The sequence below is a fragment of the Balaenoptera physalus genome (assembly GCF_965194825.1).
Source record: "Balaenoptera physalus genome assembly, chromosome: 2".
In the NCBI taxonomy this organism is placed as follows: domain Eukaryota; kingdom Metazoa; phylum Chordata; class Mammalia; order Artiodactyla; family Balaenopteridae; genus Balaenoptera; species Balaenoptera physalus.
In genome coordinates this window covers 116,311,718-116,324,017 of record NC_138883.1, presented here as the reverse complement: position 1 = coordinate 116,324,017, position 12,300 = coordinate 116,311,718, and the positions used below count along the sequence as shown (strand labels likewise).

At 38.7% G+C, this 12,300-nt stretch overlaps 1 protein-coding gene across 13 annotated transcripts in view; it reads left to right on the top strand.

The window, feature by feature from the left end:
- The window catches only part of MYO9A (myosin IXA), a 285,101-nt gene that overhangs the window by 61,277 nt on the left and 211,524 nt on the right, over positions 1-12,300 (top strand). For all 13 annotated transcript variants that reach the window (XM_082443570.1, XM_082443569.1, XM_082443573.1 and 10 more), the window contains one exon: positions 1,815-1,877. In XM_082443570.1, the coding sequence (XP_082299696.1) occupies positions 1,815-1,877 (63 nt within the window). The remainder of the gene's footprint in view (positions 1-1,814; positions 1,878-12,300) is intronic.

Genomic DNA, 12,300 nt, shown 5'->3' with positions numbered 1-12,300 from the left:
TATGGAATAGTTTCACTGCCCTAAAAATCCCTGTGCTCCACCTGTTCATCCCTTCCCACCCACTAACCTTTGGCAACCACTGATCTTTTCACTGTCTATTTAATAGGTTTGCATTTTCCAGAATGTCACATGGTTGGAATTATATAGTATATAGCCTTTACAGATTGGATTCTTTGCTCCTTAGCAATAGGCATTGAAGGATCTTTCATGTCTTTCATGGCTTGGTTTTATTGGACTAATAAATTTTTGGATAATGGACATCTTTATGCTTTTTAGAAGTGTTTTTTAGTTTTTTTATGTTTCTTGTTGAGTTTATTCCTAAGTATCTTATTTTATTTTTAATGTTTTGTTGTTATTAAAAGTGTGATTTTTCTCTTGCATTATATCTTCTGAAATTGCACATTATTCGTATATGTGAAGGCTACTGATTTTTATATTAATTTTATATCTTGTTATAACTTGAGTTTATATTGTTTATATTGTTTATATTAGTTTTACTGTTGTTTCTCTTAACATTTCTAGGTGTATTATCATATCTGCATAAATAAATACTTTAAATTTTTTTCCTGTTCCTTATATCTCTGATTATTTTCTATCTTGTCTGATTACATACCTCCTATACTGTGATAATATTGTTTTAGACCTTTGTGTGAATGCCTTTAATCTTCTTCACTAAGTAGAATACTGGCTTTAGGACATTTTATTGTGTTAATGAATTAAACATTGATTTTAATTTTCTTTGAGTGGTTTTGTCAGTAATGGCTATTGTATTTTATGAAAGGCCTTTTTGGCATCTATGGAAATTAGTTTGATCTTCATTTTTGGATCTATTAATATTATCATTATTTTGCATTCCTGGGGAAAGAAAATCTCACTTGGTCAATACAAAGACACAAACACCCACAGACATACACACACAGACATATTTATACACATACATATGTAAACTGGTTGTTGTGTTCTGCTTGCTAGTTTTTATTTATGATTTTTGTATCCATATTAATAAGTGCTATGTACTCACCCTCTATGTGAGTTCTTCCTTACGTCCTTTTTCCTTCTTGGATTGAATCTTATGTGTCTCTCTTGGTACATCCATAATATTCTGGTCATTGCTGTAAAATAAACCCTATCAATTCAGCATGATAGCTGCTAGTTGACCTATTTTCTCCACTAGTTTGTAAGCCCCTTGAGGACAGGCAGTGTATCACTTACTTCTGTTTGTATCTGTCTGTATTTGAACAGTGCTTTAGCACAGTGCCCAGTTAATGAATACTTACTGAGTAAATTGGTAAATAATAAACTTATTTACCAGAATTTATTCCAGAATGTGGCAACAGCATGGATATATAAAAAAGTATATCTTTGAGCCTTATTTAGTAGTCTGGTCAAACTATAATATCTGAAAGAATGTCCAGTGGTATTGAGCCTAGAAAGAAAGTAAAGTCTTTGTCACGGGAGGGTGACAAAGAATGTACAGTGGTATTGAGCCTGGAAAGAAAGTAAAGTCTTTGTCACGGGAGGGTCTTATGTGCCATGTTTTGAACTTCTGACTTTATTTTGCTTTATTGAAAGAAAAAAAAAAAGACCTAGGAGTTTATGAACTTAATGTGGATGACACTAAGAGTGTCCATGACACAATTATAGTGGTAAATGTACTCTGGAAGGCAGCTATGCTCACCACTATACCACCAACACCGGTGGTACATGTACTCTGGATAGTATTCTTTATACTTTTGCATCTTCTCTGATAAAATATTTGTCTACCTTATATTAAACATTATTATTTATATCAATCAATTTTATTTTTCTTCTAGTGCCTATGTTGAAAAGTATCTACTGGAGAAGTCCAGACTCGTTTATCAAGAGCATAATGAACGGTACATATTTTAATTTGTGTAATTAGATCGAGTTAACGTTTGTATCATGTAGATTGGCTTTTCAGATCTTTGTATATTATGACCTTTAATTCAGTTTATACCATGTATAACTTTATATATAATTGCTATTTCTCTCATGGGCAAAATACTGTACTTTTTAAGAAGCTGCTAGGAGGTCTTTTTTTTTAATGGGTATATAGAAATGTTGTCCTTTCTAAATTCTAGGCAAACCAGCAGAACAGGAAAATAGTGGTATCTCAGGTGGTATCGTTTTGTGAGCATTTTGCCTTTGGACCTTTTGTCACGTCTTGGTATTCTTTCTCTAATTTGAGAAAAGTTTTTTTTTGTTTTTTTGTTTTTTTTTAATTTATTTATTTATTTATTTTTGGCTGTATTGGGTCTCCATTGCTGCGCGCGGGCTTTCTCCAGTTGCGGTGAGCGGGGGCTACTCTTCATTGCCGTGCGTGGACTTCTCATTGCGGTGGCCTCTCTTGTTGCGGAGCACGGGCTCTAGGCACGTGGGCTTCAGCAGTTGTGGCTCACGGGCTCAGTAGTTGTGGCTCGCAGGCTCTAGAGCACAGGCTCAGCAGTTGTGGCGCACGGGCTTAGCTGCTCCGCAGCATGTGGGAACTTCCCGGACCAGGGCTTGAACCCGTGTCCCCTGCATTGGCAGGCGGATTCTTAGCCCCTGTGCCACCAGGGAAGTCCCGAGAAAAGTTTTTAATAAAGCTCCTAATTTCATTGTAATCTTTGAGGTATATGGAATTTCAGAGATGACATATATGTAACTTTCTTTAGATGAGGAAGCCAAATATCAGAGAGGTAAATGATTTGCTTCATGTTATAATGAGACAAAATGAAGAGCCAGAGTTTGAAGTTAAACAAACCTATATTCAAATATTGGATATGCTTTTGGCATCTCACCTAACTTCTCTGCTTTTTAGATACTTTTTCTCATTTTACAGATGGAAAACTATCCTAAAGTTGTTTAGAGGATTAAATGAAATAACATTATAAAATGCTCAGTGTAGTCCTTATATATAATAAAATTTCATTAAACATTATCATAATTAATTACCTGCAAGCTTAGGACTAGAACTCAGACTTTTCTGTTAATTTTTTTGTGGCTAGCTGATGAGGAAATCTGAATTAGAGATGTTTCAGAATGAAGGGAAGAGAGTTTGGGGAAGAGAATAGTCTCCTAAAGACTTGTAGAGCTAACAGATACTGCTATTAGAAGGTTATTAGTAACTTTTTCTAACACATTTTAATAGAGTGGTAGTGATATAAGCCTGGTATCCTTGGTTTTGAAGAATCAACGACAGGAGAATATCCAGAGCTTATATAAACTGATTCTCTGTTACCTTGCTAGATTTGATTTGTAGATGTATGTATAATCCTTATTACATGTTGCTGGATTTGGCTTGCTAGTATTTTTTTTTTTAACATTTTTATTGGAGTATAATTGCTTTACAATAGTGTGTTAGTTTCTGCTACATAACAAAGTGAATCAGTTATACATATACATATATCCCCATATCTCTTCCCCTTTGCGTCTCCCTCCCTCCCACCCTCCCTATCCCACCCTTCTAGCTAGTCACAAAGCACTGAGCTGATCTCCCTGTGCTGTGCGACTGCTTCCCACAAGCTATCTGTTTTACATTTGGTATTGTATATATCTCCATATATACACTACCACTCTCTCACTTTGTCCCAGCTTACCCTACCCCCTCCCCATGTCCTCAAGTCCATTCTCTAGTAGGTCTGCGTCTTTATTCCCGTCTTGTCCCTAGGTTCTTCATGACCATTTTTTTTATTAGATTCCATATATATGTGTTAGCATACGGTATTTGTTTTTCTCTTTCTGACTTACTTCACTCTGTATGACAGACTCTAGGTCCATCCACCTCACTACAAATAACTCAATTTCATTTCTTTTAATGACTGAGTAATATTCCATTGTATATATGTGCCACATCTTCTTTATCCATTCATCCGATGATGGACACTTACGTTGCCTCCATGTCCTGGCTATTGTAAATAGAGCTGCAATGAACATTGTGGTACATGATTCTTTTTGAATTCTGGTTTTCTCAGGGTATATCCCCAGTAATGGGATTGCTGGGTCGTATGGTAGTTCTATTTTAAGTTTTTTAAGGAACCTCCATACTGTTCTCCATAGTGGCTGTATCAATTTACATTCCCACCAACAGTGTATGAGGGTTCCCTTTTCTCCACACCCTCGCCAGCATTTATTGTTTGTAGATTTTTTGATGATGGCCATTCTGACCAGTGTGAGATGATACTGCATTGTAGTTCTGATTTGCATTTCTCTAATGATTAATTATGTTGAGCATTCTTTCATGTGTTTGTTGGCAATCTGTATATCTTCTTTGGAGAAATGTCTATTTAGGTCTTCTGCCCATTTTTGGATTGGGTTGTTTGTTTTTTTGATATTGAGCTGCATGAGCTGCTTGTAAATTTTGGAGATGAATCCTTTGTCAGTTGCTTCCTTTGCAAATATTTTCTCCCATTCTGAGGGTTGTCTTTTGGTCTTGTTTATGGTTTCCTTTGCTGTGCAAAAGCTTTTAAGTTTCTTTAGGTCCCATTTGTTTATTTCTGTTTTTATTTCCATTTCTCTAGGAGGTGTGTCAAAAAGGATCTTGTTGTGATTTATGTCATAGAGTGTTCTGCCTATGTTTTCCTCTAAGAGTTTGATAGTGTCTGGCCTTACATTTAGGTCTTTAATCCATTTTGAGTTTATTTTTGTGTATCGTGTTAGGGAGTGTTCTTATTTCATTGTTTTACATGTAGCTGTCCAATTTTCCCAGCACCACTTATTGAAGAGGCTGTCTTTTCTCCATTGTATATCCTTGCCTCCTTTATCAAAGATAAGGTGACCATATGTGCATGGGTTTATCTCTGGGCTTTCTATCCTGTTCCATTGATCTATATTTCTGTTTTTGTGCCAGTACCGTACTGTCTTGATTACTGTAGCTTTGTAGTATAGTCTGAAGTCCAGGAGTCTGATTCCTCCAGCTCTGTTTTTCTTTCTCAAGATTGCTTTAGCTATTCGGGGTCTTTTGTGTTTCCATACAAATTGTGAAATTTTTTGTTCTAGTTCTGTCAAAAGTCCCAGTGGTAGTTTGATAGGGATTGCATTGAATCTGTAGATTGCTTTGGGTAGTAGAGTCATTTTCACAATGTTGATTTTTCCAATCCAAGAACATGGTATATATCTCATCCATCTATTTGTATCATCTTTAATTTCTTTCATCGGTGTCTTATAATTTTCTGCATACAGGTCTTTTGTCTCCTTAGGTAGGTTTATTCCTAGGTATTTTATTCTTTTTGTTGCAATGGTAAATGTGAGTGTTTTCTTAATTTCACTTTCAGATTTTTCATCATTAGTGTATAGGAATGCAAGAGATTTCTGTTCATTACTTTTGTATCGTGCTACTTTACCAAATTCATTGATTAGCTCTAGTAGTTTTCTGGTAGCATCTCTAGGATTCTCTATGTATAGTATGTCATCTGCAAACAGTGATGCTTTACTTCTTCTTTTCCGTTTTGGATTCCTTTTATTTCTTTTTCTTTGCTGATTGCTGTGGCTAAAACTTCCAAAACTATGTTGAATAATAGTGGTGAGAGTGGGCAACCTTGTCTTGTTCCTGATCTTAGTGGAAATGGTTTCAGTTTTTCACCATTGAGGATGATGTTGGCTGTGGGTTTGTCATATATAGCCTTTATTATGTTGAGGTAAGTTCCCTCTATGCCTACTCTCTAGATGGTTTTTATCATAAATGGGTGTTGAATTTTGCTGAAAGCTTTCTCTGCATCTATTGAGATGATCATGTGATTTTTCTCCTTTTGTTTGTTAATATGGTGTATCACATTGATTGATTTGCGTATATTGAAGAATCCTTGCATTCCTGGGATAAACCCCACTTGATCATGGTGTATGATCCTTTTAATGTGCTGTTGGATTCTGTTTGCTAGTATTTTGTTGAGGATTTTTGCATCCATGTTCATCAGTGATATTGGCCTGTAATTTTCTTTCTTTGTGACATCTTTGTCTGGTTTTGGTATGAAGGTGATGGTGGCCTCCTAGAATGAGTTTGGGAGTGTTCGTCCCTCTGCTGTATTTTAGAAGAGTTTGAGAAGGATAGGTGTTAGCTCTTCTCTAAATGTTTGATAGAATTCGCCTGTGAAGCCATCTGGTCCTGGGCTTTTGTCTGTTGGAAGATTTTTAATCACAGTTTCAATTTCAGTGCTTGTGATTGGTCTGTTATATTTTCTATTTCTTCCTGGTTCAGTCTCAGAAGGCTGTGGTTTTCTAAGAATTTGTCCATTTCTTCCAGGTTGTCCATTTTACTGCCATATAGTTGCTTGTAGTAATCTCTCATGATCGTTTGTATTTCTGCAGTGTCAGTTGTTACTTCTCCTTTTTCATTTCTCATTCTATTGAGTTGAGTCTTCTCCCTTTTTTTCTTGATGAGTCTGGCTAATGGTTTATCAATTTTGTTTATCTTCTCAAAGAACCAGCTTTTAGTTTTATTGATCTTTGCTATCATTTCGTTCATTTCTTTTTCATATGTTTCTGATCTGATCTTTATGATTTCTTTCCTTCTGCTAACTTTGGGGATTTTTGTTCTTCTTCCTCTAATTGCTTTAGTTGCAAGGTTAGGTTGTTTATTTTAGATTTTTCTTGTTTCTTGAGGTAGGATTGTATTGCTATAAACTTCCCTCTTAGAACTGCTTTTGCTGCATCCCATAGGTTTCGGCCATCATGTTTTCATTGTCATTTGTTTCTAGATATTCTTTGATTTCTTCAGTGATCCATTGGTTATTTAGTAGCGTGTTGTTTAGCCTCCATGTGTTTGTATTTTTTACAGTTTTTTTCCTGTAATTGATATCTAGTCTCATAGCATTGTGGTTGGAGAAGATACTTGATACGATTTCTGTTTTCGTAAATTTACCAAGGCTTGATTTGTGACCCAAGATATGATCTATTCTGGAGAATGTTCCATTAGCACTTGAGAAGAAAGTATATTCTGTTGTTTTTGGTTGGAATGTCCTATAAATATCAGTTAAGTCCATCTTGTTTAATGTGTCATTTAAAGCTTGTGTTTCCTTATTTATTTTCATTTTGGTTGATCTGTCCATTGGTAAAAGTGGGGTGTTAAAGTCCCCTACTATGATTTTGTTACTGTCAATTTCCCCTTTTGTGGCTGTTAGCATTTACCTTAAGTATTGAGGCTCTCCTATGTTGGGTGCATAAATATTTACAATTTTTATATCTTCTTCTTGGATTGATCCGTTGATCATTATGTAGTGCCTTCTTTGTCTCTTGTAATAGTCTTTACTTTAAAGTCTATTTTTTCTGATATGAGAATTGCTACTCCAGCTTTCTTTTGATTTCCATTTGCATGGAATGTTTTTTTGCATCCCCTCACTTTCAGTCTGTATGTGTCTCTAGGTCTGAAGTCGGTCTCTTGTAGACAGCATATATACGGGTCTTGTTTTTGTATCCATTCAGCCAGTGTATGTCTTTTGGTTGGACCATTTAATCCATTTACATTTAGGGTAGTTATCGATATGTATGTTCCTATTACTATTTTCTTAATTGTTTTGGATTTATTATTGTAGGTCTTTTCCTTCTCTAGTGTTTCCTGCCTAGAGAAGTTCCTTTAGCATTTGTTGTAAAGCTGGTTTGGTGGTGCTGAATTCTCTTAGCTTTTGCTTGTCTGTAAAGGTTTAAATTTCTCCATCAAATCTGAATGAGATCCTGCTGGGTAGAGTAATCTTGGTTGTAGGTTTTTCCCTTTCATCACTTTAAATGTGTCCTGCCACTCCCTTCTGGCTTGCAGAGTTTCTGCTGAAAGATCAGCTTTTAACCTTATGGGGATTCCCTTGTATGTCATTTGTTGCTTTTCCCTTGCCGCTTTTAATAATTTTTCTTTCTATTTAAGTTTTGATAGTGTGATTAATATGTGTTTTGGCGTCTTTCTCCTTGTATTTATCCTATATGGGACTCTCTGTGCTTCCTGGACTTGATTGACTATTTCCTTTCCCGTATCATGGAAGTTTTGGACTATAATCTCTTCAGATATTTTCTCAGTCCCTTTCTTTTTCTCTTCTTCTTCTGGGACCCCTGTAATTCGAATGTTGGTGCGTTTAATGTTGTTCCAGAGGTCTCTGAGCCTGTCCTCAATTCTTTTCATTCTTTTTTGTTTATTCTGCTCTGCAGTAGTTATTTCCACTATTTTATCTTCCAGGTCACTTATCTGTTCTTCTGCCTCAGTTATTCTGCTATTGATTCCTTCTAGAGAATTTTTAATTTCATTTTTTGTGTTGTTCTTCATTGTTTGTTTGTTCTTTAGTTCTTCTAGGTCCTTGTTCAACGTTTCTTATATTTTCTCCGTTCTATTTCCAAGATTTTGGATCATCTTTACTATCATTACTCTGAATTCTTTTTCTGGTAGACTGCCTATTTCCTCTTCATTTGTTAGGTCTGGTGGGTTTTTACCTTGCTCCTTCATCTGCTGCATATTTCTCTGTCTTCTCATTTTCTTTACTTACTGTATTTGGGGTCTCCTTTTCGCAGGCTGCAGGTTCGTAGTTCCCGTTGTTTTTGGTGTCTGCCCCCACTGGGTAAGGTTGGTTCAGTGGCTTGTGTAGACTTCCTGGTAGAGAGGAGTGGTGCCCGTGTCCTGGTGGCTGGAGCTGAATTTTGTCTTTCTGGTGGGCAGGGCCACATCCGGTGGTGTGTTTTGGGGTGTCTGTGAACTCATTATGATTTTAGGCAGCCTCTTTGCTAATGGGTGGGGTTGTGTTCCTATCTTGCTGGTTGTTTGGCATGGGGTGTCCAGCAGTGTAGCTTGCTGGTCGTTGAGTGAAGCTGGGTCTTAGCATTGAGACGGAGATCTCTGGGAGAGCTCTCACCGATTGATATTATGTGGAGCTGGGAGGTCTCTGGTGGACCAATGTCCTGAACTCGGAACTTGGCTCTCCCACCTCTGAAGCTCAGGCCTGACACCCAGCCAGAGCACCAAGACCCTGTCAGCCACACGGCTCAGAAGAAAAGGGAGAAAAGGAAAGAAAGAAAGAAAAAATAAAATAAAATAAAGTTATTAAAATAAAAAAACTTTAAAAAACTATTAAAATAAAAATTAAAATAGTAATAAAAAGAAAAGCAGAGAGCAACCAAACCAGTAAACAAATTCACCAATGATAACAAGCTCTAAAAGCTAAACTAAGATAAACATATAAATCAGAAACTAGTCAGTTGTGTACAGCAAACCCCTGGTCTACAGTTGCTTCCAAAGTCCACTGCCTCAATTTTGGGATGATTTGTTGTCTCTTCAGGTATTCCACAGATGCAGGGTACGTCAGGTTGATTGTGGAGATTTAATCTGCTGCTCCTGAGGCTGCATGGAGAAATTTCCCTTTCTCTTTGTTTGCACAGCTCCTGGGGTTCAGCTTTGGATTTGTCCCTGCTTTTGAATGTAGGTTGCCCTCTGTTCTTCGTCCAGTTGAGGAGCGGTTAAAGTAGCGACTGATTAGGAGGCTGTGACTCACTCAGGCCGGGGGGGAGGGAGGGGTACGGAATGTTGGGTGAGCTTGAGGTGGCAGAGGCCGGCGTGATGTTGCAACAGCCTGAGGCATGCTGTGTGTTCTTCTGGATAAGTTGTCCTTGGATCACAGGACCCTGGCAGTGGTGGGCTGCACAGGCTCCCGGGAGGGGAGGTGTGGATAGTGACCTGTACTTGCACACAGGCTTCTTGGTAGCTGCAGTAGCAGCCTTAGCGTTTCATGCCCGTCCCTGGGGTCCGCGCTGATAGCCGCGGCTCGTGCCTGTCTCTGGAGCTCCTTTAAGCGGTGCTCTTAATCCCCTCTCCTCTCACACCCCGAAACAATGGTCTCTCGCCTCTTAGGCAGGTCCAGAGTTTTTCCCAGACTCCCTCCCGGCTAGCTGTGGCGCACTAGCCCCCTTCAGGCTGTGTTCACGCAGGCAACCCCAGTCCTCTCCCTGGGATCTGACCTCCGAAGCCCGAGCCTCAGCTCCCAGCCCCCACCCGCCCTGGTGAGTGAGCAGACAAGCCTCTCAGGCTGGTGAGTGCTGGTCAGCGCCGATCCTCTGTGTGGGAATCTCTCCGCTTTGCCCTCTGCACCCCTATTGCTGTGCTCTCCTCCTTGGCCCCGAAGCTTCCCCTTCCCCACCCCCTGTTTCCACCAGTGAAGGGGCTTCCTCGTGTGTGGAAACGTTTCCTCCTTCATGGCTCCCTCCCAGAGGCACAGGTCCCATCCCTATTCTTTTGTCTCTGTTTTTTCTTTTTTCTTTTGCCCTACCCAGGTACGTGGGGGGTTTCTTGCCTTTTGGGAAGTCTGAGGTCTTCTGCCAGCATTCAGTAGGTGTTCTGTAGGAGTTGTTCCACATGTAGATGTATTTTTGATGTATTTGTGTGGAGGAAGGTGATCTCCACATCTTACTGCTCCGCCATCTTGAAGGTCCTCTCTGCTATTTATTTCTTAATGCTTAATTGAACCTCGTTTAGTTTCCTTTCATTTCAGCCAGAAAAACTCCCTTTATCATTTTTTATGGAGCCCATCTGTTAGCTCTGAAGTATATTAATTTTTGTTTATCTGGGAATATCCTAATTTCTCCTTTATTTTTGAAGGATAGTTTTGCTGAATATATAATTCTTGATTTTTTTTTCTTTTATTACTCTGAATCTGTTTTCTTTCCATGGTTCCTGATGAGAAATCAGGTGGTAATCTTTTATTACGATACCTTGATGAGGCATTTCTCTCATGGTGCTTTGAAAATTTTGTTGTTGTGTTTCAACAGTTTTAATTTGTCTAGGTGTGGATCTCTTTGAGTTTTTCCCTCCTGGAGTTCATTGAGTTTCTTGGATGTACAGATTAATATTTTTCATCAAATTTTGGGGAGTTTCTGGTCATGTTTTTCAAATATTCTTTCTGCTCTTTTCTTTCTTCTCTTTTTGGGGCTCCCATTGTGCATATTTTGGTGTTCTATATTGTGCATGTGTTGGTGTCTGCTTAATAGTGTCCCACAGATCTCTGAGAATGATAATTTTTCTTCATTCACGGTTCTTTCTCTTCCTCAGACTAACTAGCCTTAACTGACCTTTCTTCAAGTCCACTGATTCCTTCTTCTGCTTGCAAATCTGCTTTGAGCTCCTCTAGAGAGTTTTTCATTTTAGTTATTATACTTTTCAACTCCGAAATTTCTTTTTTGATTATTTTTATAAGTTCTGTATACTTATTGAGAGCTTCTATTTGATGAGACAGCATTCTCATACTTTAGTTCTTTAAAAACATGGTTTCCTTCAGTTCTTTGAATGTATTTAAAACAGCTGATTAAAAGCCTTATCTAGTAAGTCTAATGTCAGGACCTCCCCAGGAACAGTGATTATTGAATGTTTTTTCTCCTTTGTATGTGATATACTTTCTTTGTTTGTTTGTTTGTTTTAAATAAATAAATAAATTTATTTATTTATTTCTGGCTGCATTGGGTCCTCGTTGCTGCGTGCAGGCTTTCTCTAGTTGCGGCCAGCGGGCGCTACTCTTGGTTGCGGTGCATGGGCTTCTCATTGCAGTGGCTTCTCTTGTTGTGGAGCATGGGCTCTAGGCGCCCAGGTTTCAGTATTTTTGGCACGCGGGCTTCAGTAGTTGTGGCTCGCGGGCTCTAGAGTGCAGGCTCAGTAGTTGTGGCGCACGGGCTTAGTTGCTCCACGGTATGTGGGATCTTTCCGCCCCAGGGTTTGAACCCGTGCCCCTGCATTAGCAGGTGGATGCCTAACCACTGCGCCACCAGGGAAGCCTGTATGTGCTATACTTTCTGATTTCCTTGCGTGACTTGTAAATTTTTGTTGAAAATTGGACGTTTTAAGTAATAATTGAACATTTAAAATAATCATGTGGCAGCTCTAGAAATGAGTTCCTCCCCTTCCAGGGTTTGTGGTTGTTACTTTTGTTCTTGCTGTTTGTTTTGTGAATTTTCTGAGCTAATTTGAAGTCTTTGAAAAGTATTCTTTGTCAAGTGTAGCCATTGAAGTATCTGCTTGGTTAGCTTTAATGATTGAGCAGAGTGTTGCTTAAATGGTTGGAAACAGCAAGTCTCCCAGACTTTGCCTCAGGGCTCTCTATGGGTGTTGGGCCATGACGTTTAACACCTAGGTAGGCATTTTGTAATTCTGCCTTAGCCTTTACTTCCTCTTTGTGCAGACCTTCCGGGTTAGCGATAGGTGAGAGGTTAGTATCTCCTCTTGTCTTTGCTGAGTGGACATGCAACCCTGGGCATGGGCACAGCCTTATGCATGCACACGGCCTTTTAGATTCCCAGGAACGTATTGGGGCTTTTCAAAGCCTCTGTGGATGTCTCATTTCCCGCCTTTTC